The following is a 23,487-nucleotide window of genomic DNA, read 5'->3' as shown; positions in this document are numbered from 1 at the left end:
ATTTTTTTATATAATTGCAAGGAATGTGCAATGAAGCTTTTAAGCTTTAAAATGTAATTAAAATCACCATAAAGGTATGATAAAAGTGGTCCATATGACTTCTGTACCGTTTCAAGTCTCCTGAAGTCATAGCCATATCAATCCATACCAGTCGGTGAGCCATATCAATCCAATTTGTGAATGAGCCATTTAGACTGAATGATTCATGAATCTCAGCATCTCTTTTGATCTTTTATGAATGCACCGAATAAATGCTAGGACAGATGTCAAGACTTTGTTAATAACAACAACATTTTTGGTCTGGACTTCAGAAGATCTGGAAGTGCACAAGTAACATTAAAACATGTATCATCTGTGAAACTGCTTTTAAAACAATGTGTGTTATGAGAAGTGCTTTACAAAACAACTTGAATTGAATTGAATAGAACTTTTATGATACTTTTATAGTGCCTTTACATACATTTTTTAATTCAGAGCATCAGGAAAACCGTTAAAATGTTATATTCACAGAATTTTAATTATTTGGTAAGCTATTCATTTAAAATAGTTAATTTCTGTTCTAAATAAGGTGAGGCTGAACAAAAACAACAACAAAAAAAAAAAAAACATATCCAGCATGGCTTGTGCTTTTTTTTTTGCTGATACGCATACCTGCTCAGAAACAAGCACCTTGGGCTGGTGAAACTGAAGACCTGCTGACCTGATTTGCCCTGGTTGCTCCTTAATCAAAGTAAACACAAAGAGCCTCTTGAACTCCCGTTCACAAGTCTGTCTGTAAGCATCTGAACATCTGTGAGGTAAACCAAATAGTTCATAGAGTTATTCGGGGGGGTTTAGTGCTTTCTTGTGATGCATAGTTTCAGATAAGTGTAGCCCCAAATTTTAAGGCTCTGATGCAACATTAATACTATTTTCTTGTTGATTACTGTGGAGCTGCTTTAAAACAGTCTGAATTGTATAAAGCGCTATATAAATAAATGTGACATGACTTGGGCTTGTATCCTTCCCTGGCATTTAAAAGTAGCTGCTTTGAAATGTATATAAGGGATGGAGGGCTGTGAAACTATAAAAACTGAACAGATAGGCTAATTTAAAATACCACCATATAGGCTATGTACTCTATCATTCAAAAGTTTGGAGTCGGTAAGGTTTTTTAAAAGTCTCACATGCTCGCGAAGGCTGCATTTATTTGAGCAAAATAAAAAATTTATTACACTTTAAAATAACTTTTCTATTTTAATACATTTTAAAATGTAATTAATTCCTGTGATGGCAAAGCTGAATTTTTCTTTAGTGTCACATGATCCTCCAGAAATCATTATGTTATGATTTGATGCTTAAGAAACATTTCTTATTATTATCAATGTTGAAAACAGTTTTGCTGCTTAATGTTTTTGTGGAAACTGATAACTACTTTGATGGCTTTACTGTCACTTTTGAGCAATTTAATGTGTCCTTGCTGAATTAAAATATTTAAACAAAAACATAAAAAAACAACAACATTTGAACAGTACTGTACAGTATCCGCATAATAATTTATTCATATAATAATATTTTGGTTTTAATTTTTTTTTTTTTATATTACATGGCTATTAATGCATTTGTTCCTTTTCTCTTTTTTATTATCTTAAATCACTATCATAATTAATTTGTTCTACTCCTTTATCCAAATTCAGCTTTGATTTTGGGCACAAAATTGGAACGCTCATGTCTTTGTTCAGATTTAGAGCGAACACTTTTTTTGTTGTTGTGGTAATTCAATCACAGTTTCCACACAAGCACAAACTTCCCCGAGCCAACAGACAGCAGGCCTGCGACAGGGTGTGGGCATGTGGACATCCATGTGAGGTCCTTGTTCTGAGAACAGTCACAAGGTGAAATTCTATGCTTTTACAGTCGACCATACATAAATAGATTGCGTTTGCTGACTGTTTTGCATAAGCAAATGATATTCATATCAGCTGCCCATTGCTCTGTAAACATAGCTGTTTCTGGCACATAATTGAGCAAGTCACTAGTGATTATCCCTTCGCAAGGAAGGTATGTTTCCTGTGTGTTGGACAGGGACGATAACCAGCACGGTTCAGAGGGGTCGTGATGTCTTTCCCCCCATGATCTTTGCTGAATGTTGATGTTTGTGCCAGTACAGGCGGGGTGGTGAGGTGTGCCTATGACTCCTGCGGCGTGACATTCAGGAGGGGCCTTCTGGCTGCATGGGCCAGCGGCACCGCCTCCTCCGGTTTGTCTTTGATGAACATGTTGAGGTCTCAGCAAGGGGACACGTGGGGTCATGAGATGCTGCCACTGGCGTGCGGAGGTCAGCCTGTTTATCTACTTCCTCTTGCCGGCGTGCCACTACACTCAGATAGGATGCTGGGGGACAAATTTAGACCTCCAGCTCACCCTCCATCTGCCGCGGCTAGCTGTAGGACTGTCTCCATGGGAACCGGAGCCAGGTTGCCAAGAGTAAAGCTGGAAAGAGAAGCACAAACTCTTTATCCGTCATTCTGCTCAACTAATAATAAAAAAACACCATTTTAATGGACCTGACATGATGAAGACAATGAATAATATTTCTTATACAGAATGATTGGATTATTATTATCACTTAAAAGCCAGAACACTGCCATCAATTTTGTATTGTAATTATACAAGCATTAGACAAAATTAGCTCCTTGGTCTCCTTATTTACTACAGTCTTGACAAGCTGCCATGTGGCCTCTAGAGTCCTTGAATCTACTCTCAACTCCATTAAAGAACCTATTTTTTTCACAGCAGCAGGGTCAGCTCACCTGGAAACCACTAAAACTGAGCCGACCACATCCAGTCGGGAGATATTTATATCATTCTTGGTGGTGCAATTAACATACGACGAACAAGGTGACATTTCTGTTATCAAATCTGGCGAGTTGTCACTAGGACAGCAGGAGGCAGAGAAAAAAAGGCAAAAAGATGGGAGAGCTTTAAAATGTGTTTTTCCACTCCTGCCTATAAGCTTCTGTGGGCTATTCTAAGAGACGGCTCGACACGTTTTTGTTATTTCATACACTCAAGCACACTCATTTTACATTCTCTGCGCAATGTGTGAGACTTGCATATGAGGGCTGGTTTACTAGTTCATCCATGATACATGATTCAGATCAGATTACCATGTCAGCAAATCTTGAAAGTGAAACCAAACCTAAATTAAAAATGTTCCTTGAATTTCAGAGCAATTTTCTGTGTTTAAAGTCATCATCTACTCTTCCCCCATGTCATTCCGAACCCGCAAGACTTTTTTTGAAACATAAATTAAGATACAGTGCCCTCCACAATTATTGAACCCCCTGGTAAATATGATCAAAATTGGTTGTAAAAAATAAATCTGCATCAATTATCCTTGTGATCTTTCATTCAAAAAATGTGCAAAATTCTAACCTTTCATTGAAGTAAAAGAATTGAAAGTGGGGGGAAATCACATTATGAAATAAATGTTTTTCTCCAAAACATGTTGGCCACAATTATTGAAACCCCTAGAATTTTTTACGAGTAAAATATCTCTGAAGTATATTCCCATTAATATTTACCTTTTTTAGTACACCAGGGTGACTAGGAACATGAAACTGTCCAGCTATGACTTCGTGTTTCACAGGAGTTTAAATATGAGGAAACACAAAGGCCAAATCCCCTTAATCATCCATCACAATGAGTAAAACCACAGAATATAGTTCTGATGCGTAGCAAAAGATTGTTGAGCATCACAAACTAGAAAGTGGCTGTAAGACAATAGCTAAAGAATTGAAAATCCCCATTTTGACCATCAGGGCAATAATTAAGAAGTTATAACCAACTAAAGATGTTATGAATCTGCCAGGAAAAGGACGTGTGTCTATACTGTCTTAATGCACGGCGAGGATGAAAGTTTGAGTGGCCAAAGACTCTTCAAGGATCACAGATGGAGAATTGCAGAGATTAGTTGAGTCTTGGGGTCAGAAAGCCTAAAAAAAAAATTATCAAACAACCCCTACATCCCCACATTTTGTTTGGGAGGGTTTAAAAAAAACCCTCCTCGCTCATCCAAAAACAAATTCCAGCAAATTTAATTGTCAGACACGACTGGATCTTCAAACAACACAGGGTTCTGTGGTCAGATGAGACTAAAACAGAGCTTTTTGGCAGCAAACACACTAGATGGGTTTTGTGAACACAAGGATAAAAAGTACCCCATGTGTACAATTTAATATACCATTGGATCTTTAATGTTGTGGGCATATTTTTCTGCTGGAGGTCCTGGACTTCTTGTTCAGATACATGGCATTGTGGATTCTATCAAATATCAACAGATAAAAAATCTAAACCTGACGCCTTCTGCTAGAAATCTTATAATGGGCCGTGGTTGGATCTTCCATCAGGACAACGATCCAAAACAAACATCAAAATCAAAACAAAAATTTGTTGTGGAGCACAAAATGAAGCTTCTGCCATGACCGTCTCAGTCCCCTGACCTGATGAGTGGGCTGAACTGAAGAGGAGAAGCACCAACATGGATCTGGGAATCTGAAGGATCTGGAGAGATTCTGTATGGAGGAATGGTCTCTGATCTCTTGTCAGTTATTCTCCAAACTCATCAGGCATTATAGGAGAAGACTCAGAGCTGTTATCTTGGCAAAAGGAGATTGCAAAAAGTATTTAATAAAAGGGTTTCAATAATTGTGGCCAACATGTTTTGGAGAAAAACATTTATTTCATAATGTGATTTCCCCCCACTTTCAATTCTTTTACTTCAATGAAAGGTTAGAATTTTGCGCATTTTTTGAATGAAAGATCACAAGGATAATCGATGCAGATTTATTTTTTACAGCCAATTTTGATCATATTTACCAGGGGGTTCAATAATTGTGGAGGGCACTGTATTTTAATGAAATCTGAGAAATTTCTGTCCCTCCATTGACAGTCCACGCAACTACCTCTTTGTCGCTTCAAAAGGTTCATAAAGAGATCGTATGAATCCATATGAATAGAGCGGTTTAATCCAAATTTTCCCTTTGTATGGTAATTAGATTGAATTTAGGCTTTATTTACATATAAACATTGATCAGTGAACATAAACAGAAGCTCAACCATAAGTTTGCTTGATGCACGAGTACAGACCTCATTGGTTCTTACGTGAGCTCAAAACTTGCTGCCCAACACGAGAATGAACCTCATTGGTTCTCACACGTCAAGCGAACTTGCTTGAGCTTCCATTTACCGTATCTGCTGTGTGCGTTTATATTGGTTTATATGTGAATAAAAGCCTAAATTAAATCTGTAAATTAAAGCAAATATCTCTCTTCAGAAAATATTTGACTAATCCTCTCAGTACATATGGATTAGTTTTACAATCTCTTTATGAACTTTTTGAAGCGTCAGAGTGTTAGTGGAGGGACAGAAATCTCTTAGATTTCTTAAAAAACTTTATTTGTGTTTTGAAGATTTAAAAAAAGTCTTACGGGTTTGATATTAATACAACATATGAGGGGTGAATGACTGAATTTTCATTTTTGGGTGATCTAACCCTTTAAGAAAATGTGACGGGTGACTGCTGGGCCAAAACCATCATTATTGTAGTGTGTTGTGTGCTATAGGGATTTGTTAGCTGGTTGCAACTCTTTTAAATATAAAGGTTCTTTATTGGCATCTATGATTCAATGAAGAACCTTTAACATTCACGGAACCTTTTCAATCAATAAAAGGTTCTTTAGATTTTTCTTAAATGTTCTTCACACTTAGAAAAAGAAAATGGTTATTTTAAGAACTGCTCACTGGTTCTTTGGGGAACCAAAAAAAAAAGGGTTCTTCTATTGCATCACTGTGAAACCCCCCTTTCGGAAGCTACTGTACTAAAGACTGAAACGTTTTTCCTTTGTTTTTCGCGTACAGACAACCACGTTGTCAAAACGATCCGTGTTCAAAGGGATCCACAAAAATGATTAAAAAAGCTGGATTATGCATTTTATGCATGTCACTTTGTAAAGAAAAACTCTGTGCCTATAGATTGAACGCGTAATATGCATGCGCGTGACGTCTCCGTTTTCGCAATTTCACGTTTTTGTAGTTTACATGGAGACAATATAGGTATTGTAATTGTATTGTAAGCCTGCACTTTGAAACCCATTTTCAAAAAAAAGTTTTTTGTTGAAAATGGTGTTGTGTAAACGGCCCCTTAGACTAGTGAAAATAATACATCTCATTGTTTAAGTGAAAGTTAATTGCAAAAGTGAAAGTCATTTTATTTTACCTTATTTTACTTTTTATTTTTATATTAATTTTTTCATGAATGTAAATTACATAACAGGAAGTTGCGAAGTGTCAGTACAGCAGGGTCTGTATGTCAGTTTGAGGACATCCCAGCTGTTCGATACTCCCTCTTCCTCCATATGTTTGAGAGAGAGAGCGAGAGAATAAGGATCTTGCATCATCTTTTGTCACATTCTCCTTGTGCCTTCAGTTCATTCTTCACTTGACCTCTGTCTGGTTTTTGTTTTCTCTCTCTCTCTATTCTTGATGTTACATGAGCCTGTTACAAAAAGTAGTGCAAATGTTTTGGGGGATTTCCAATATTCAAGTTCGAGCATCATTTGTATTTTTTGTTTTTTTCTGCTAAGCACAGTCCAAGCCCTTCACTTCCACTTTTTTTTTTCTTATGTCACAGATTCATTATCATTCTCTGTCTGTTGTGCCAGTTATCATCATTACAATTCAAGTGAGATTATACATAATCAAGCAAATATTAAATTAATACAATACTTATTTCCTGATATGGAATCAAGTCGGAAATCACAGTTCCTGTTGACTTTAGGTCACTTTTCTAATGCAGATCATTTCCATTGTGCACCGTGTATATATTTGCAATTTTAGTTTGCAAGTGGGATTGATCATTCATTACATAATGTTAACTAACCACATAACATATTATAGCTGTTTATTACTGCCATATGGACATTACTTTGACACTCTCATCTCTGGATAACTTCCTGATTGTAACATTGAAACAACCGTTTTATGTAAAGCTGCTTTGAAACAATATGGATTGGGAAAAGCACTATAGATATAAATGCTGTAATGCCTGGGCATCTCCTAGTCCAGTACATTGTGCATAGACAGCAATGAATAATTCACATAGTGCTCTTCCCATCCGAAACCCTCTTAATCGCCCTGTTTAAGAGCCACATCAGTACCGTGTCAGAGGTCATTAGGCTGTGTCTCGCACTGATCTTTGACGTATGGACATCCATTATGGAGTGATAACAACACTGTCTCCTCTCCTGTCTACATTTGTCTGTCTCTGTGCCCTTCTAGTTTGCATCTGTATGTATCAATTCAGATGAAAATTCCAGCAAACAAGCAGTGTAATTCTATAATGCACTGCACGCCCCAATCACAATAATAAACCTGTGCAAATCGGATGCGTTCATTATAAATTTGTGGTTCAGTCCTTTTGCAGTCAAATATGTACCTATGTCATGATAATGATGAAGGTCTTAGTGTTGTTGTATCTTCAATAATTGCTTGCTGTTGATAAAACACTGTGTAACCAAAGCCTACCTCTACTCTGAGAAAGCTCATTAAATTGTTGCGCATCACTCAGCCAGCAGCAGCAGCTGTTTAAGAAAGCAAACTCAGTCAAGAATCTGTCAAGTTTTTTCAGTTTTTGTTTTTTTTGTTTTCTGCTCACTGCCTTTTCCACAGTGAACACCAAGAAATGAAAGCTAAGTGGCTGTAGTTTTTTTTTTTTGTTTGTTTGTTTTTAATGGAAAATATGTAAGGCACCTCACTGAAAATGCTTTCCAGAAAAAATTAATTAAAAATCATAATATTTAAATATGATACATTTACTGGAATTAAAATTGTGTAAGCTACTAATATAAATATATATTGAATTGAATTAAGGTTGTTGTTTTTTTTTTTGTTTGTTTTTTTTTACCTCATTGGCAAACTCAGCATAAATCTCACAAAATGTTAAAAATGATGGGATAAACTTGAAGATATTTTATCTGGAAAAGAACTAAACTTTTCTGACAATTTCTTTCTTGTGCTAAGAAATCGCAAAATGTTAAAAAATTAAAAGAAATAAACTATACAAACTACTGTTTATGGATTTGTTTTCCATCTGAAAATGTAGCCTAAAATATGGTTTAATTTGCTCATTGAACTCCCTCTGGCAGATTAACATCAATGCTATTTATGAGTGCATTTCAAGACATCATGTTAATAGATTAAAGGCACAAGTGTTTTGTCCCTCAAGTAAGGAATTAGACCAGTTTTAAGCCCAGTGTTCATTATGAAGTACACTTAAGAGATGGTCCCTCCCTAGCACTTCTGATGTCTTATAGTCTCTTGTATGATTTATGTACATAGACAAAATCAGCTTCTAATCTATGTTTTTCCTTTCCTTGTTTTTGCTGAAAGGATGACAACAACTTGCCACAACTGCTTTTTACAAAGCTACGGTTAGATGTCCAGTCTCATATTGTGTGTGCAAGGAACAGCTTGGAAGTTTAAAAGAGAAATACTATAGGTCAATGAAATTTAGCAATTTCCTTGTTTATGCTTATGAGATCATTTTGAAACCACTGGCTCTACATCAGCTTGGATCACTTTACAGTTAGAGCTTTGCTTTGTTCAGACTCAGAGCTCAGAATTTAGTGTTTTTCATTGGTGTTGTTTGGATTTTGTGTTTTTAACATTTCAGTAGAATTCTGAAAGATTTTGTGACAGCAAGGTGGTAAGGGTGGGAGTGTTGTTGTTGGTGGTGGTTGTTGTTGTTGTTGTTGTTGTTGTTGTTGTTGTTATTATTATAAAATCATGTAGATTTTTACTTTCAAAGCTTTTATCATCAATTAAGTAGCTTGTTTTATTGTCCATTTGAATATTGTAAAAAAGTATGTCTCCAGTATTCTTTCCTTAAAAGTTTAGAATCAGGAATATGGATATATGATTTGCAAATTAATCCCTCTTTTCAGAAATCGTTTAAAAATTAGTAGCAGTAGTTGGTAGCTTAGCATAGCATTTTTGTATACAGTAGCTTACTCAATACTGTTTATTATAACAACTAACCACTTATTTTATGTTTCTGTGCCTCTGCAGGGCTATTGAAGTTCTAACATGTGACAAGCTGAAGACGGGAGACAAATAGGTCTTGAATAATTATTCACGTGTCAGCAGAGAAAGTGCCTCAAAAGCATCTTGAGACATTCTTTGTCAAGCCCCATTGCCAGGCATCAGCCCAAAAGACACATAATGATGAATTTCACCAAGCCTGTTTGTGTACAGGAGAGGAGACATTTAGTACACAACCAGCACTCACATTTATGGCGGCTGCATACTGACACTGCTTAATTATGGCTTTGTCAGTTAAGACACTATCCGGTATCTTACATTAATTATGGCATAATACAATTAGCCCCCTAAAGCGAGTGTAAAGACTTTTTCCTATTGGAAGAGTATTGATGCAATGATGTTTATCAGATTGTTGCTCAAAGTAGCATTCCCATAGCATCCTTGAGGCCTCCTCCCCACATCCTATGGAGGCAGAGGAAAAGCAGTCGACCGATGTGGAGCGGTCTGGTGGGCAACAGCAGCCATTGTCAGAGTCTCTGTTAGCAGCACAGCTGCCTCATTTACAGCAACAAGCTACCTCGCAATCTGTCCATGGATCACATGGCCGCCTTCAACACAGGCAGCCAAAACGCTTTGAAATGCTCCAAAGGCAGAAGCAGCAGCATCAGTCACAGGCGAGTGGGTTATCTTGGCAGCTTTCAGAAGTACCTGGTCCTTCACGAAGCAGCTGTACTGCCCTGGAAGAACCATCTCCCCAGATTCATAATGTTCATCAAACTCAATCTCTGCCTAGTGTTGAAGTACAGGAAGGCACCCCATGTAGACGAGAACGCAAACCCCAAAAACCAGGGAAATATGTGTGCACATACTGCGGCCGTCCTTGTGCAAAGCCTAGCGTCCTCCAAAAACACATCCGATCCCACACAGGAGAGAGACCCTATCCATGTGTTCCATGTGGCTTCTCCTTCAAGACCAAAAGCAACCTGTATAAACACCGCAAATCTCATGCGCATCGAATAAAAGCAGGCATGGCCTCGAGTCGTGAAGAGACCAGTTTTACTGAGCCAGAAGGTGGAGCACTGGGAGATGATCAAGAAGAGGGTACAGAAGGAGAGAGTACAGGTTCTGAGGATGAGACAGGGCAACACCAACCATCTACCTCACATGGTAGGCCAACTCTGAAAAAAAGTTGCAAAGTGGAATTGTCATTCATAGAAGAGAGTCCCCAAACTGAGGATTCACAGGCAGTTAAGCAAAGGCTAGCAATGAGGCTAAGCGAGAGGAAGCGAGCTCCCAGAACATCTTCAGATGAAACCCGATCCTCACTGGGTCCTGGTAGTAAGGGGAGCACAGAATCTGGCTATTTTTCCAGTTCTGGGAGTGCTGAGCTCTCCCAAGTGAGCCCGCCAAATGCCAGTGCTAAAACATATGCTGAGATAATTTTAGGAAAGTATGGACGACTAGGACAACAACAAAGAATTCCACATCAACAACTGCAATTATCGTCATCTTCAGGTCAACAGGAAAAATCAATCCCTTTCCCTGTTCCTAAGACACAAGTCATTGAGCATATAACCAATCTAATCACTATAAATGAAGCTGTGGTGGATACAAGTGAAATTGATAGTGTCAAACCAAGACGTTCCTCGCTCTCTAGAAGAAGTAGCATTGAGTCAGTCAAGTTCTCTTCACCCAAAGAACCCTGTGTTAAAGCGGATGCCCCAGGCTCTTGTGGCTCTGCTGTTCAACTTATTCCTGGTAGTTATGCTGGTGAATTGCCTGGCTCATACTTGGCTCAAACAGAAACTTTGGCTGGTCAGAGCTCCAGTACTCTTCTCTATAGGAGTCAATCAGTGCCATCTTCGGGTAATACTTCAGATACACCTTCACACAACTTTCATCTCAGTCATTCTTTTGATGATCAGCAGGCCATAGCAGCTGAAATGAGGATTGGGCCACATCAACGAATGTTACGACGCCAACCTGCTATTGAGGTGGCAGTTGGGGTGGACCTCATTATAGACAATGCAGATCCTTCTTCTAGTTTGAAAGAAACAGAATCAGGAAAACAGCAAGAAAAGGAATTCCACCTTTATGAAAGTGAAATGTCTGATGCTCGCTTGAAGAAGCATGACTCTTACGCAGAACACAGATTAGCATGTATGAGTAAATCTCCACACGGCCTGCGTGAGGAAGGCAGTTCTTTTATTGAGAATCAGCCACAGATTATGAGCTACAAGTTCAAAGCCATGGCCATGGCTGTGCGCAAGAGGAAAAAAAAAGAGGAAAGTCTTGAGGAAGACCCTCCCAGTCCAGGTCCAACAGCTATGTCATTCAGTTCCCAGCCTCCATTGATGCTAGGCAGTATTGATAATCAGGGCGCACCTTGTGGTCTTTCACAGAGTGAACTAGAAGGGAGGAGTCAATGGAAAGAAATTTCTGTTATCCAGCATACCAGATCCTTTGAAAAACAGGAAAACATCTCAATGGCAAATCAGGAAGCGGAGCCAGAGCATGAGCCATCACAGGAGCCAAAACCAACCTTCACATCACGGTTAATCCGTCAACCCAACATTCAAGTGCCAGAAATTCTGGTTACAGAGGAGCCAGATACAGAGACAGTCTCTCATCCAGTGAACACGTACATCTTAAAAGAACCAGAGAAGGTGGAGGAATTCCAGTGGCCTCAGCGTAGCCAAAGTCTGTCTCAGCTCCCTGCAGAGAAGCTACCGCCAAAGAAGAAGCGCCTCCGTTTGGCCGAGGCAACCCAATCATCAGGAGAATCTAGCTTTGAGTCAGTATCCTTGCCACATAGCCCAAGCCAAGAGAGCAATGTTGCCCATGCCTCCAGTCGATCTGCATCCTTTGAAGAATCAGGAAGGCCAGATTCTGAGATGCAAAGTGGTACCTGGACCTCCCAAGGGTCTCACATGCTGACCGTTCCATCAAGTCTCCATCAGCACCATCATTCTCACAGAGAGATGCGCCGTTCAACATCTGAACAAGCATCTGCAAGTCCTTCACACCATGCACATGTAGAAGAAACAAGAAGCAAGTCATTTGACTATGGCTCCCTCTCTCTAGAGCGTACTTCTGCTACTTGGAAGGAGAGAAGGAAATGTCTCTTGGTGAAGCACGGAACCCTTGGTGAGCCTGACCAGGAGGAGCCATCTACTAAACCTGGTGTCTCAGCTGTTTGCCAGTCCTACCCAGTTCATCCTCCATTCACAATCACAGAGCATAGAATGGGAGGCAGGGCCTCTAGGCTTAGCTCGGAGCATATTGGGAAGACCTTGCAGCTTTTTCAATCTCCTCTTGCCCTCCCACCAGCCGTTTTCCCCCTACAACAAGCAAACCCTGATTTTTGTTCTCCAAGTCAGCTCACAAGATTCCTCCCAGTCACTACAGCAATTTCTGCGGTTGTTTCCACCCAGATGTTTCAGCAAGCTTTCCTTCACAGTGAGGCACCTCTGCTACATCCAAGACCCATAGAGTATGTAGAACACCTTGGACTACCCCTTCAGCCATTCACCACTTTTTTCCCACTACAATCAAGTGATGTTGCTCAGGATGTTTGCTTTCCCATGCCAGGTGGTCTGACTATTCAGGTCCCCTCAGGGCCTCTTTTCAGGGAGTCTAGGTCATCACCTTCCTCCTTGCATAGTCCCGGTCATTCACAACAGCAGCTAGCCATTCGCCACAGTCCCCATCCTGTGATTGCTCCTTGCCTTCAACAGCTTGTGCCAGTGGTGTCTCTTGTTGTGCCTGTGCGCTTACAGACTCAAATTCCCACCTATGCTAGTGCCATGTATACAACCATCTCACAAATTTTAGCCACAACGCAACATCCAGTCTGCTGCACAGCTATGGTTGTCATGGGTAAGCTAGAGGAAGACAAGCTTCAGAGATCTTACCTTAGGCTTCCCTCACCTATTCCCAAAAACTATATTCCCTTGCCGCTGCCTCCTGAGTATGGAGCTGGAACTTCATCTGATGACTGCTCTGGGCAGCTCGTTGCTGGAGGAAGTAAGCGAATGCTGTCACCTGCAGGCAGTCTAGAACTCAGTTTAGAGGCACAGCGGCACCAAAAACGGGTGAAAGAAGAGGAGGAGGAGGAGAAAGAAGAGGATGACAATGAAGATAACAAATGTGACAAGATATCTCAGGAGGTGTGTCAGGGAAAAAATAAGCAGAGGCTAACCATGGAGACAGCAGGGAGGGACAACGATCCAAGAGAAGTAATAGAAACTGAAAAGTTTAGCAAGCAGGACTTAACCCAACAGAAAACTGAAAACATAAAGGAGGAGGGAAGGAAAGAGGCAGGACACCGGTACACTCCAAGGGTAACAAGTCCTGAGAGATCTGTGGAACCCTCTTACCCCAGTTTGAATACAACTACATCTGTCAGCTGGTGCTATCTGAATTACACAAAGCCCACCCCATCTACACATAGAAATTCAACTTCTGTCTATTCCTCATGGAGTGTAAGCATGCATAACCCCAATATACCTGGCTTGTCCACCAAAATATTACTTTCTCTGCTGCGCTCCAAACAGAAACATACTGCTGAAACATACACTATGGCTACAGCTCCAACATCAACGACTGACAAGCTGGTTCCTACTGACAGCAAAACGACCAATGCGTCAGAGGTAAACATCACTGTAATTTTTTCATTTAAAAATATATTAAAAAAATATATACGAAAAATTATATTGAAAGTTTGAAAGTGCATGCATTTTGATATCTAGCATGTGTTTTGTAAGTGGTGTGTTGATGTACTACAGTGTTGGTAAATTAGCTTGTCTGTCTGGAGTGTAGGTATGTGCCTCTCCACCCAACACACCCGTCAAAGTAAAAGAGGAACCACCAAGTGAAAGAGGGGAAAAGGATAAGACGAGTGCTGATGACGTGCCCGCTGCCTCGACACAAAGTGAGGCAGCTCGAAATCGTATTTGCATTTTTGAAGGCGGGTGAGTAAATTCTTATGAGTTATTTTGGAACTGTAGCTGTCCAGTTAAGATACAGTAGTTAAGAGTTATTACATAAATAACAATGAATCATTTTGTCATGCTACACTTATGCTTACTGGAAGAAATAGCTTGTTATTGGAAGTGCACTATTTGAAAATATTTGACCTAGTGCGGCACTTAATTCACGATAGAGGCGGGGTGGAGTTATGATGTTTTATCGACAGTTTTATTACCTCTTTTTAATACTTTTCATTGGTTAAATATTTGGGTGATCAATAGGAATAAAAAAAAAAAACGAAATATGGTTTCCACCCAACAGTGAATATATGTTAAATATATGTAATAATATATAAATATCTCATGTTAAAGAGTACTAATAGTGCAGTTTGTTCATGATCTTCCCCGCCATGAAATTGCATTTTTGTTAGTGCCAATTATAGCACAGTTGCCTCTCAGCTTGAGCTTTTCTGTTTGTTATTTGCTGTGTGAGAGACAAAGACATGGTAGTACAGGTGAGACTACGAACCATTAGAGACTTCATTTATCCTGCCTTGTTCAGTTGTCTGCTGAATTCACACCTTGCTCAAAGGTATGAATTTGGATGGCGTGTATAGAGAGAAAGAGTGCTGATAACTTTGTAGCTCTGCAGATTGATTTTTGATGTCGGGTGCTCATTAGTGTTGTACCAACTATATCTGCATAGCACAGTTAAAGAGTAAAACAACATTTTTACCTTGAATGACTAGAATAACTAATCAAAATTATTGTTTACATTAGAAAAAAAATTTGTAATTATTTCAGATCCCAAAGATTTCAGATATAAGAGAGATTTTGCAATGTATAGACAGCTTTTTATGATACCGGTGAGTTTTGTGAGTTCATGTACTTGTGCTGAATTGCAACATCAAAGTGAAAACTTGCAGTGATAACTTCATTTGATGTATAATTGGATGAGATCATCAAAATACCACATTAAATAAATGTTAATGTCAATTCTGTTAATAAACATTAATAGTCATGTGTACATTATCGATGGAAATAATCAACAATGATTTTTTTCACAATCATTTAGTCCTAGATTGTATTACATGATTTCAATATCATTTTTAGTATAAAAATGAAAGGACCGCTGATTGATGGATGAATAGATAATAAACAGGAGAGCTGACCTGTAAACATCAAAAGCTTTGGATTCATTAGCTGGGTCTCTTGCATTCATCTGCTTATGCGGGGCTCTCAATGTGGTTGAGTGCTTAAACTGCGGCAACAACTCACCACAGCCTGCATTTTTATCCTTGCTTCCTTTGTCTCTCTCACTGCCTTTATTTTGCTCATACGGTTCTTCCGCCTTGCACACCCACGCTCTCCCTAATCACATCAGACTCTGCACTCTGTCTCACACACACACTCCATTTTGTCTCCAAAACTTTTCACATCCTTCAGCACCCTTTTGTCTTTGCACCTCTCATAACAGTTGTTGTTTGCTTTCTTCCTCATTAGTAGAACACAATGCTACTGAAGGACAATCAAAGGCACCAGTTTTTCTGTAGTCACCAACCCCTTTTCAAAGATACCTTTCTAAAAATAGTCGATAGGTGTGTTCGTATATTAAAAGACTTTAATGGTGTCACTCTGATTGCATTTGCTGAATCCTGAATGAAGGCTGGGTCCTGTAAAATGGAGTGTTAGATTTTTTTTTATTTACCTAGAAACCGATGTTTAGCAAGTGGTTTTCTCTCCACCCCATCCATTTTTAAATTTTTCATGAAAGCCTACAGACATTTTTCAAAATGCATATGCTGTCTACCCAAACACATCCCATCCTGCTGCTATCAGGCTTATAAAGCAGATGAGGATTCAGACTCTATCAGTCAGTAATGCAATTTTACCTTAATATGTTTTCTCTGACTGCAATGTTAAAATGTGTATACTTATTTGTATTTATAATATTTGACACACAATAAAAATAAATAAATATACATTTTTATAATATTTAAAATTATATGTTTTTTATTTTATTTTGTAATACTTTGTTTTTATATATTTATTATACATTTTACATTTAAATGTTACAAATAAATAAAAATAATTCATTTATTTTTTACCATTTGTCTTATATCACCTAAAAGGGGTTTATTTTAACAGACTGGCTTTACAGTTTACAGCTTATCAAATGGCTGCTTATACCAAATAAATAAATATATAAACTTAAATCCTAATTTCACATCATTTTATTATCTTAGATTATGTTAATGTTTCCTCTAGAAGAATAGTCCAGTACAACATAAAAAGCAGCCTAGCAACAAGACAAACACTGCAACAAAATAAAATTATATATTATTATTATTATTATTATTATTAAGATTAATAACCCAAATACATTTTTGTATGTTAGATGGCATACTTAGTCTCAATATAACTTTTCTCTTACTCTCTCATCTCTCTCCTAATTTACTTTTGATACCTATGTTTTATTATTTCCTGATTGTTTTTAAAATAAATAATAATGTCCTTTGTTTCAAATAAATACAGCTGAAATCTCATGTGCAGTACATTGTTTATTGTGTAAACTATGTAAGAGACTTTTTAAATATGGCCAGTTTTAGCTCTCTGACCTCAATTGGAATTGTCTTGCCAGCAAAAAACACCTAGTTTGAGCCAAAGAGTGAATTATTTTAGACCATCGGTGGACTAACAAGTGCTTAAAATATATACTGTCAGTCCATACCTCTAATAAAGAGGGATTCATTGTTTTGGAAATTCATGAGGATCCTGCCAAAGTGAAGAGACTATCTTTATATTGTTCGTCGTCTTGAATGGTAACCTTTTTAAATCTTTTATCTATTATTTTTATTTACCTCTCTGTCTGTCTGTCTGACTCTCTCTTTCACCTGAGCAGGTATAAGTCAAATGAGGACTATGTGTATGTTCGGGGTAGGGGAAGAGGGAAATACGTGTGTGGGGAATGCGGGATTCGCTGCAAGAAGCCCAGCATGCTAAAAAAGCACATTCGCACTCATACAGATGTCCGTCCCTACGTCTGTAAACACTGCAACTTTGCCTTTAAAACCAAAGGTAGGCATGTGTCTCTTTCAAACTCCTACTTTCCCGTACCTATCTTTTTAATCACAAAATTCTTGTATTCATTTTTGTACATCATTTTTGTATTCTGTGTCACTGAGAATACCTTTTCCTCGAAGGGAACCTTACCAAACACATGAAGTCCAAGGCCCACGGTAAGAAATGCCTGGAGATGGGTGTGTCCGAATCATCTGTGGATGAGCTGGAGACTGAGGAAGCAGGTAGGGTTGCCAAAAAGAGTTGTGGTCTGATGGACAGTGGGTGTGTGAACTGCAGTTTGATCATTCAAACCATCTTCCATGTTTCTCAATAACGATTACATTACATGAGTGAGAAATTATTATAAACATTCAGGCATGGTTTATTGTGTTACAGCACATGCATATAATGCTTCACACATTAAAAATGTAAACGGCTTGTGTTAATAGCGCAGAATACGTTTCAAACCCTGAGATTGCTTTCCCTTTTGGTGACAGACTTTTTCTAGGTCTACCAGAGCAATGTATTTTTTTGAATCTATGTATTTTTTTTATTATCTTTGCTTCATTGGTGCAAAAGTGATGTCAACCTTTCAGTGTACTTTCAGACTTGCCAATGAAAATAGTTTGCCATAAAGAGAAGCAAGACTGACCTCCAGTTTATCGTGTTTATATAAAAGCAGAAGTGAAAATTGCCTCTCCCATCCCCCCCCCCCCCCCCCCCCTCTCTCTCTCAACATTTCTCTTTCTTGACATTTCTCATTCTTAGTGCATCTAAGAGTTCCAAGGACATTTCAGTCAGCCGCACTCCATTCATTAGATTTCAAATGTTGCTGATGAATTAAAGACAACTCAAAACAAATGCCCACCCCTCTCCGCTGCATTTCAGTGTCATATATATATATAGCTTTCCTTGGGGATAATAAATAATTATGTACAGTTTATGAGAGGAGACCGGGGCTAGTTGTCACATGGGGAAGTTGTCACAAGGGCTTTGAGTCAATTTTTTCTGTAGCTGTTTGATGAACAATTGAACACAGTAAAACCACATTTACTATACATTCAGACAAATGTCAACTATATAATGATGTATTTTAACCAATGGGTTGAATTGTGTTCTCGGGGATAAGGGAATTTTTCATAAATGTCAAGTTGGGAAAAGTTGCCGCATGCCTTTTTAAATGTTTAATATTACCATTCAAAAGTTTGGGGTCGGTAAGATAAAAAAAAAAAAAAAAAAATTAATAGCTTTTTTTCAGCAAGGTTGTATTAAATTGATCAAAAGTAACTTTAAAGACATTTACAATGTTGTATGAAAGATTTCCATTTCAAACAAATGTTTTTTTTTTCACACAAATATTAAGCAGCACAACTGTTTTCAACTTTAAAGAGAAATGTTTCTTGAGCACCAAAATTGCATATTACAAGGATTTCTGAATGATCATGTGACACTAAAGACTGAAATAATGGCTGCCGAAATCAGAGGAATAAATTACACATTAATTGGTGCTCATGTTTCTTGAGCACCAAAATTGCATATTAGAAGGGTTTCTGAATGATCATGTGACACTAAAGACTGAAATAATGGCTGGCGAAATCATAGGAATAAATTACACATTAAAATATTTCACTATATTACTTAATTTTTACTGTATTTTTGTCTTTTGGCAATCCTTTGAACGGTGATGTACATGTCTATACAAAAATGAATCTACCCTTAAAAATATTCACTGGATTAAAATTTGACAACTAGCCCCAGTCTCCCCTTTAGTTCATTTTTGAGTTTGTATCTAGTTTTTTTTTTTGTGTGTGTGTTGACTCCTTTGCTAAATGAACACATCCATTTCTGTCCAACAGGAGGCAGTGAGGAGCAAGTGTGTGATTCAGAAGACCAGGAGGGGCACCAATTCTCTGATGTTGAAGATTCTGAAGCAGAAGATGATGAGGAAGATGAGTTCTCTTCCCACGATGAACCATCTTCAGCCTGTTCCACTGATACTCGTCAATCCATAGGTGACCTCTCTGAAAGTGGCCAAGGCTCACAGACTGAGCCCTCTGACCCTAAAGCAAAGGAGGAATACTCTTCACCCCGCAGGCCTTGGCCTGCCATGCGAGCCGCGTCTCCAGGCAGCAAGAGGGCGTTGTTTTCTCGCAAGAGCTGGGAGGTTTCCCCGAGGAACTTTTCTCCTAGCAGTGAGGGCTCTCCTCTTAGAAGCCTGTCTCCCAGGCTTAAACTGTCCTCACCTAGCCGTCATCTCTCTCCCTCCCCAGAGAGGGGCCCGTCACCCATCAGAGCCCTCTCCCCTCTCAGGCCCCTCTCACCTCTGCGGCCGCTATCCCCTGCGCGGTACAGGAGTGCCAGGGCTCTCTGCTCTCTTACGCCTCTAAAGCCCCAGCATCGACCGCACAGCTCACCCGCAGGGCTCCTTTGGGAGCCTGGCTCACCAGCCACCGAGGGTCTAAAGGTGGGTCAAAGTGACAGTTTTAAACCGTGCTTGAAAGTAGCGTACCACCTACTATACGTAACTAAACCCTACCTAGCAAAGGCAAACATAAGATATAAACGCATTTGAGCTTTGAGCTCATTTAGTCTTTGAGCTCTGTTATTGTGACTTGTTTCACGGGACTCGTACCAGAGTGTTCCATATCCCAAGTACCAGCTGAGCTACAGAACAAGTTTCACAAGTCAGGAAAGACATACATTTGTAGCTAGTTATGTTATGCAAACATAAAAATGTATTAGTTTAGAAATCATGCACTATGGTAAAAGTGTTTGAGGTCATAACATACAGTATGTTGTGCAAGGAACTGCATGATTGTGTGAAAATGAATGAAAGATGGTGTTTTACTGCAACTAGTGTACATTTTCACTGGTAATGCATTGATTGCATTGAATTAGGTATATGTTATAGGTAGTTTATGCTTTTGGAGTTGTGCAAAAATGTACGTAGAGGCACGTTTTTCCAATAGGCATATGTTGTTATAGTTGTTGTTTTTTGTCTTTAGCTTAAAGGTATAGCGGAGGATTTTCCCGAATTTTAGAAAAGAACCGCCCTCTCCACTTTTTGATTTTAAATGCATTTCTCCAAACTTTACCTGTCAAGTAGAAACTTCGCGACTGAGGCATCAGTGGGAAGCCCAACCTGTGTTTTGAGCGCACGCCATCGTGTGAATCGTGTGCACGAGCACGTATGACGGCCTTATGTAAACATATCACCAGAATGATTGACACTTAAGAGGACCAATAGTCTTGATGATCCACCCGGAAAAAGAAAATCCTCCGCTATACCTTTAAGAATGGCAATGGCAGTGTCAGTGAGTTGTTCTGTTCGTTTTGCCAACAACAACAAAAAGAAAATTATGATGATAGTTAAACTATTTTAAAGCTGTTAAATTAAATATATACTGTTGAGGAAAATCTTATAAAAAAGCGAAACAATGCACTAACAATGTTTTTAAAGAAGAATACAAATAAATGAATCCGGTCCAACCCAGTCAAAATATCTAAGTTATGTTGTAAATGCGCTCTTTCCATAACAATGCACTACGTGAACGTGCAGAAAATGAATATTTAAAACAAAGAATTCCCCTCATTGTATTACTCTTTCACAATAGTGTACTCATATTGTTATTTCAGATGTTCCCATTTTCAACAAGGTTGAAATGTTTATACGAAATATTTGAATCTTTTGTTTAATTTGACATATTCTCGTCACTAGATGCCATTTTAGAGTAAAACTTAATATGACATGACAAAATATTCATAAAAAGACAAAAAGTATGACAAAAGCAGTGTAAAAATGAACTGTCATTGAGAATGGAAGTTTGATTGCAATGCCATGTCTCCCCCTACAGGACAAGCCTGCTACTCAACCAACTCTACAGGAGCGTATGCCCCCAGATCCTATCCTGCTCTCCCCATCCCTACGCTTCTCTCCAAGCGAGCCTTTCCCTCCCACTCCTTTGACACCACGGACAGTGGACCGCATGTTTAGCCACCTTCCTTTACACTCCCAAGATCAAGCCCGCATGCCCTATCACATGATTCCCATTGGGGGCATCCAAATGGTGCAGCTTAGACCACGATCACGCCCTAAACTGGAACGACAGTCATCCTCCACCCCTTCGCCCACCTCTCCCAAAGAGGACTCCCCTTTTTCTCTCGCCAGGAGGGATTATCCATGGATTTCGCTTCCAGAAACCAGTCTGCAAAGAACTCTGGCGGACAGCAGGACAAAAAGCCAAGATGAGGGAGCCAGTCGGTCTGACCTGTCTTGTCCCAGTACAAGCTCGACGTTACCCAAACTCCCCCCTTTACAGCAAGGTATAGGGGAGCAACTGACTACAAAGGTCAGAAAGCAATATGGTGACTTGAGCTCCGCCACAAAGACTAACACCTTCGGTCCCGAAACATCCAGAAAAGCTGCGGCACACAGCGATGAAGGAGCCGAGAGGATCTCGCAGGGGGAAGGAGCGAGTTCCTCACGTGAAACCAGACAGCTGCGCGAGACAGAAAAGCCTATAGCGGCGCCACTCAGGGGACGTGGCTCTTTTTCAGAAGGATGTTCAGGATCTGCCAGTGCTCCTCAGAGCCAGGAAGGCGATCCAGATAGCACTTAAAAGCATCTGTGCACAATGGTGAAATGCTTTCTACTGCTAATACTACTATTGTTTTGTTTTGTAATGCGCTTATTTTTTATATACAACATTTTCAATACTATTGGTAACTTGGTAAATGTTTGTTCTGCAATATTCAAGATTGTAATATGATGCACTTTTTTTTTTTCTTGGAAAAAATATTTCTGTAAATCGATTACGTCTGTCCTTCCTGTATCTTAATTGACATTGCAATCTTAATATATCTATTTGAATATGTATATGTAAAAAAAAAAAAAAAAAAAAAACTTGTACTTGTAAAACATTAAGTATAGATATGAATACATTTCTAAGTGACCAAGATGAAACCTTAAATCGAGAGTAATTCCAATATTTCGTCTCTTGTCCAGTATTGCGCAAATTCTAGTGATGTGTGCCTTTTTCTGTCCAGATTTACTGCTTGAAGTGTCAAAGATGAAAGGCTGTGAATTCTTTTTATGAATATAGATTTTTGTTTTTGTTTCAAATGATCTGGTATTTGAAGAAGCGGGAAGATGATTTTCTTTGTATATGAGGGTAAACGAGACAAGAGACGAAGGTTTCGGTGAAGAGCCTTGCAGGGAAATTGCACTGAAGTCATATTTTTTATAATACAAGTGATTAAATGATTAGATAAATTGTCTCTGTACAGATAGAAAGTCTATGGTCCATATTTATTGCCATGTGAAAATATGAAAATGCCTATGTTTTGTTTACTTTAGTTTTCAAAGGGATTTCTATTGTCATTTTTATTATTCTTTACACTTTTTTTGTTAATAGTTACTTTTTTTAGTTATGACCTCAAGACTTGAAATTAATAAACTGGACAGGCTTTCAGTGAAGTCGGTCAATAGCCGAGGTTCAGGATGGACCAAATGCCCTCCAAAATTGTCACAGAGATTTTGCATTTCTGAACCAATAAAGGTACACCAGGAATTACTAAACCTGCTTATGATGGTGTCCAGTGTTTTGCGACCAGCAGATGGTGCAGTCTGTCCTTTCATGCGACTTTCATTCACGTTTTCTAGTTATCCCACAGGGACCTGAGCAGGCGGACTTATGTGAGCTGTGTGGGAGGCATTCATAGCCTGTTCAAAACATGTTTTATAGTTTCCGGGAGAAATACAATAGCTGTGTTGAGTCAATTATCTGGGATTCCTCAAGAATTCCTATTCCCAAGCACAACATATTTGAGCCTGATACGTGGCAGATCATCTGTTCACTTCCTAAAAGCGGTTTGTCCAAAGCTGATTCAGAAGCGTCATGAGGTTTTTTTTAGTTCATTAAGACTTTAATACTTGCTTTATGTCTGTGACAGACCTTGAAGCTATTCTCTCATTTCATCAAATGCTTTATCTAAAATGATTCAGGTACAATCTGTTGTTGGCATAAACATAGGACAAAAGAAATGTTGAGAAATATTTAGTAATTTACAAGTAATTAGATGTAGCCCAATCTTATATTAGATAATTACCTTTAATCAATTGCTCATATATATATATATATATATATATATATATATATATACAGTGAGGAAAATAAGTATTTGAACACCCTGCTATTTTGCAAGTTCTCCCACTTAGAAATCATGGAGGGGTCTGAAATTGTCATCATAGGTGCATGTCCACTGTGAGAGACATAATCAAAAAAAAAAAAAAAATCCAGAAAATCACAATGTATGATTTTTTTAAACTATTTATTTGTATGATACAGCTGCAAATAAGTATTTGAACACCTGA

The 23,487-nt window shown here is 38.7% G+C and overlaps 1 protein-coding gene across 2 annotated transcripts in view; it reads left to right on the top strand.

Annotated features, from left to right (window-relative positions):
• hivep3b (HIVEP zinc finger 3b) overlaps window positions 1-23,111 on the top strand; it is a 66,329-nt gene extending 43,218 nt beyond the window's left edge. For both annotated transcript variants that reach the window (XM_084385143.1, XM_084385144.1), the window contains exons 2-7: window positions 9,109-13,733; window positions 13,903-14,054; window positions 16,954-17,129; window positions 17,255-17,356; window positions 18,971-19,578; window positions 20,969-23,111. In XM_084385143.1, coding sequence (XP_084241269.1) covers window positions 9,546-13,733; window positions 13,903-14,054; window positions 16,954-17,129; window positions 17,255-17,356; window positions 18,971-19,578; window positions 20,969-21,733 — 5,991 coding nt within the window. In that variant the 5' untranslated portion in view covers window positions 9,109-9,545 and the 3' untranslated portion in view covers window positions 21,734-23,111. The remainder of the gene's footprint in view (window positions 1-9,108; window positions 13,734-13,902; window positions 14,055-16,953; window positions 17,130-17,254; window positions 17,357-18,970; window positions 19,579-20,968) is intronic.
• The last annotated feature ends 376 nt before the right edge of the window (window positions 23,112-23,487 follow it).

The sequence above is a fragment of the Rutilus rutilus genome (genome assembly GCF_951802725.1).
Source record: "Rutilus rutilus genome assembly, chromosome: 17".
NCBI classification, from domain to species: Eukaryota; Metazoa; Chordata; class Actinopteri; order Cypriniformes; family Leuciscidae; genus Rutilus; species Rutilus rutilus.
Note: the sequence above shows the minus strand (reverse complement) of the source record. Positions and strands in the feature narration are given on the sequence as shown.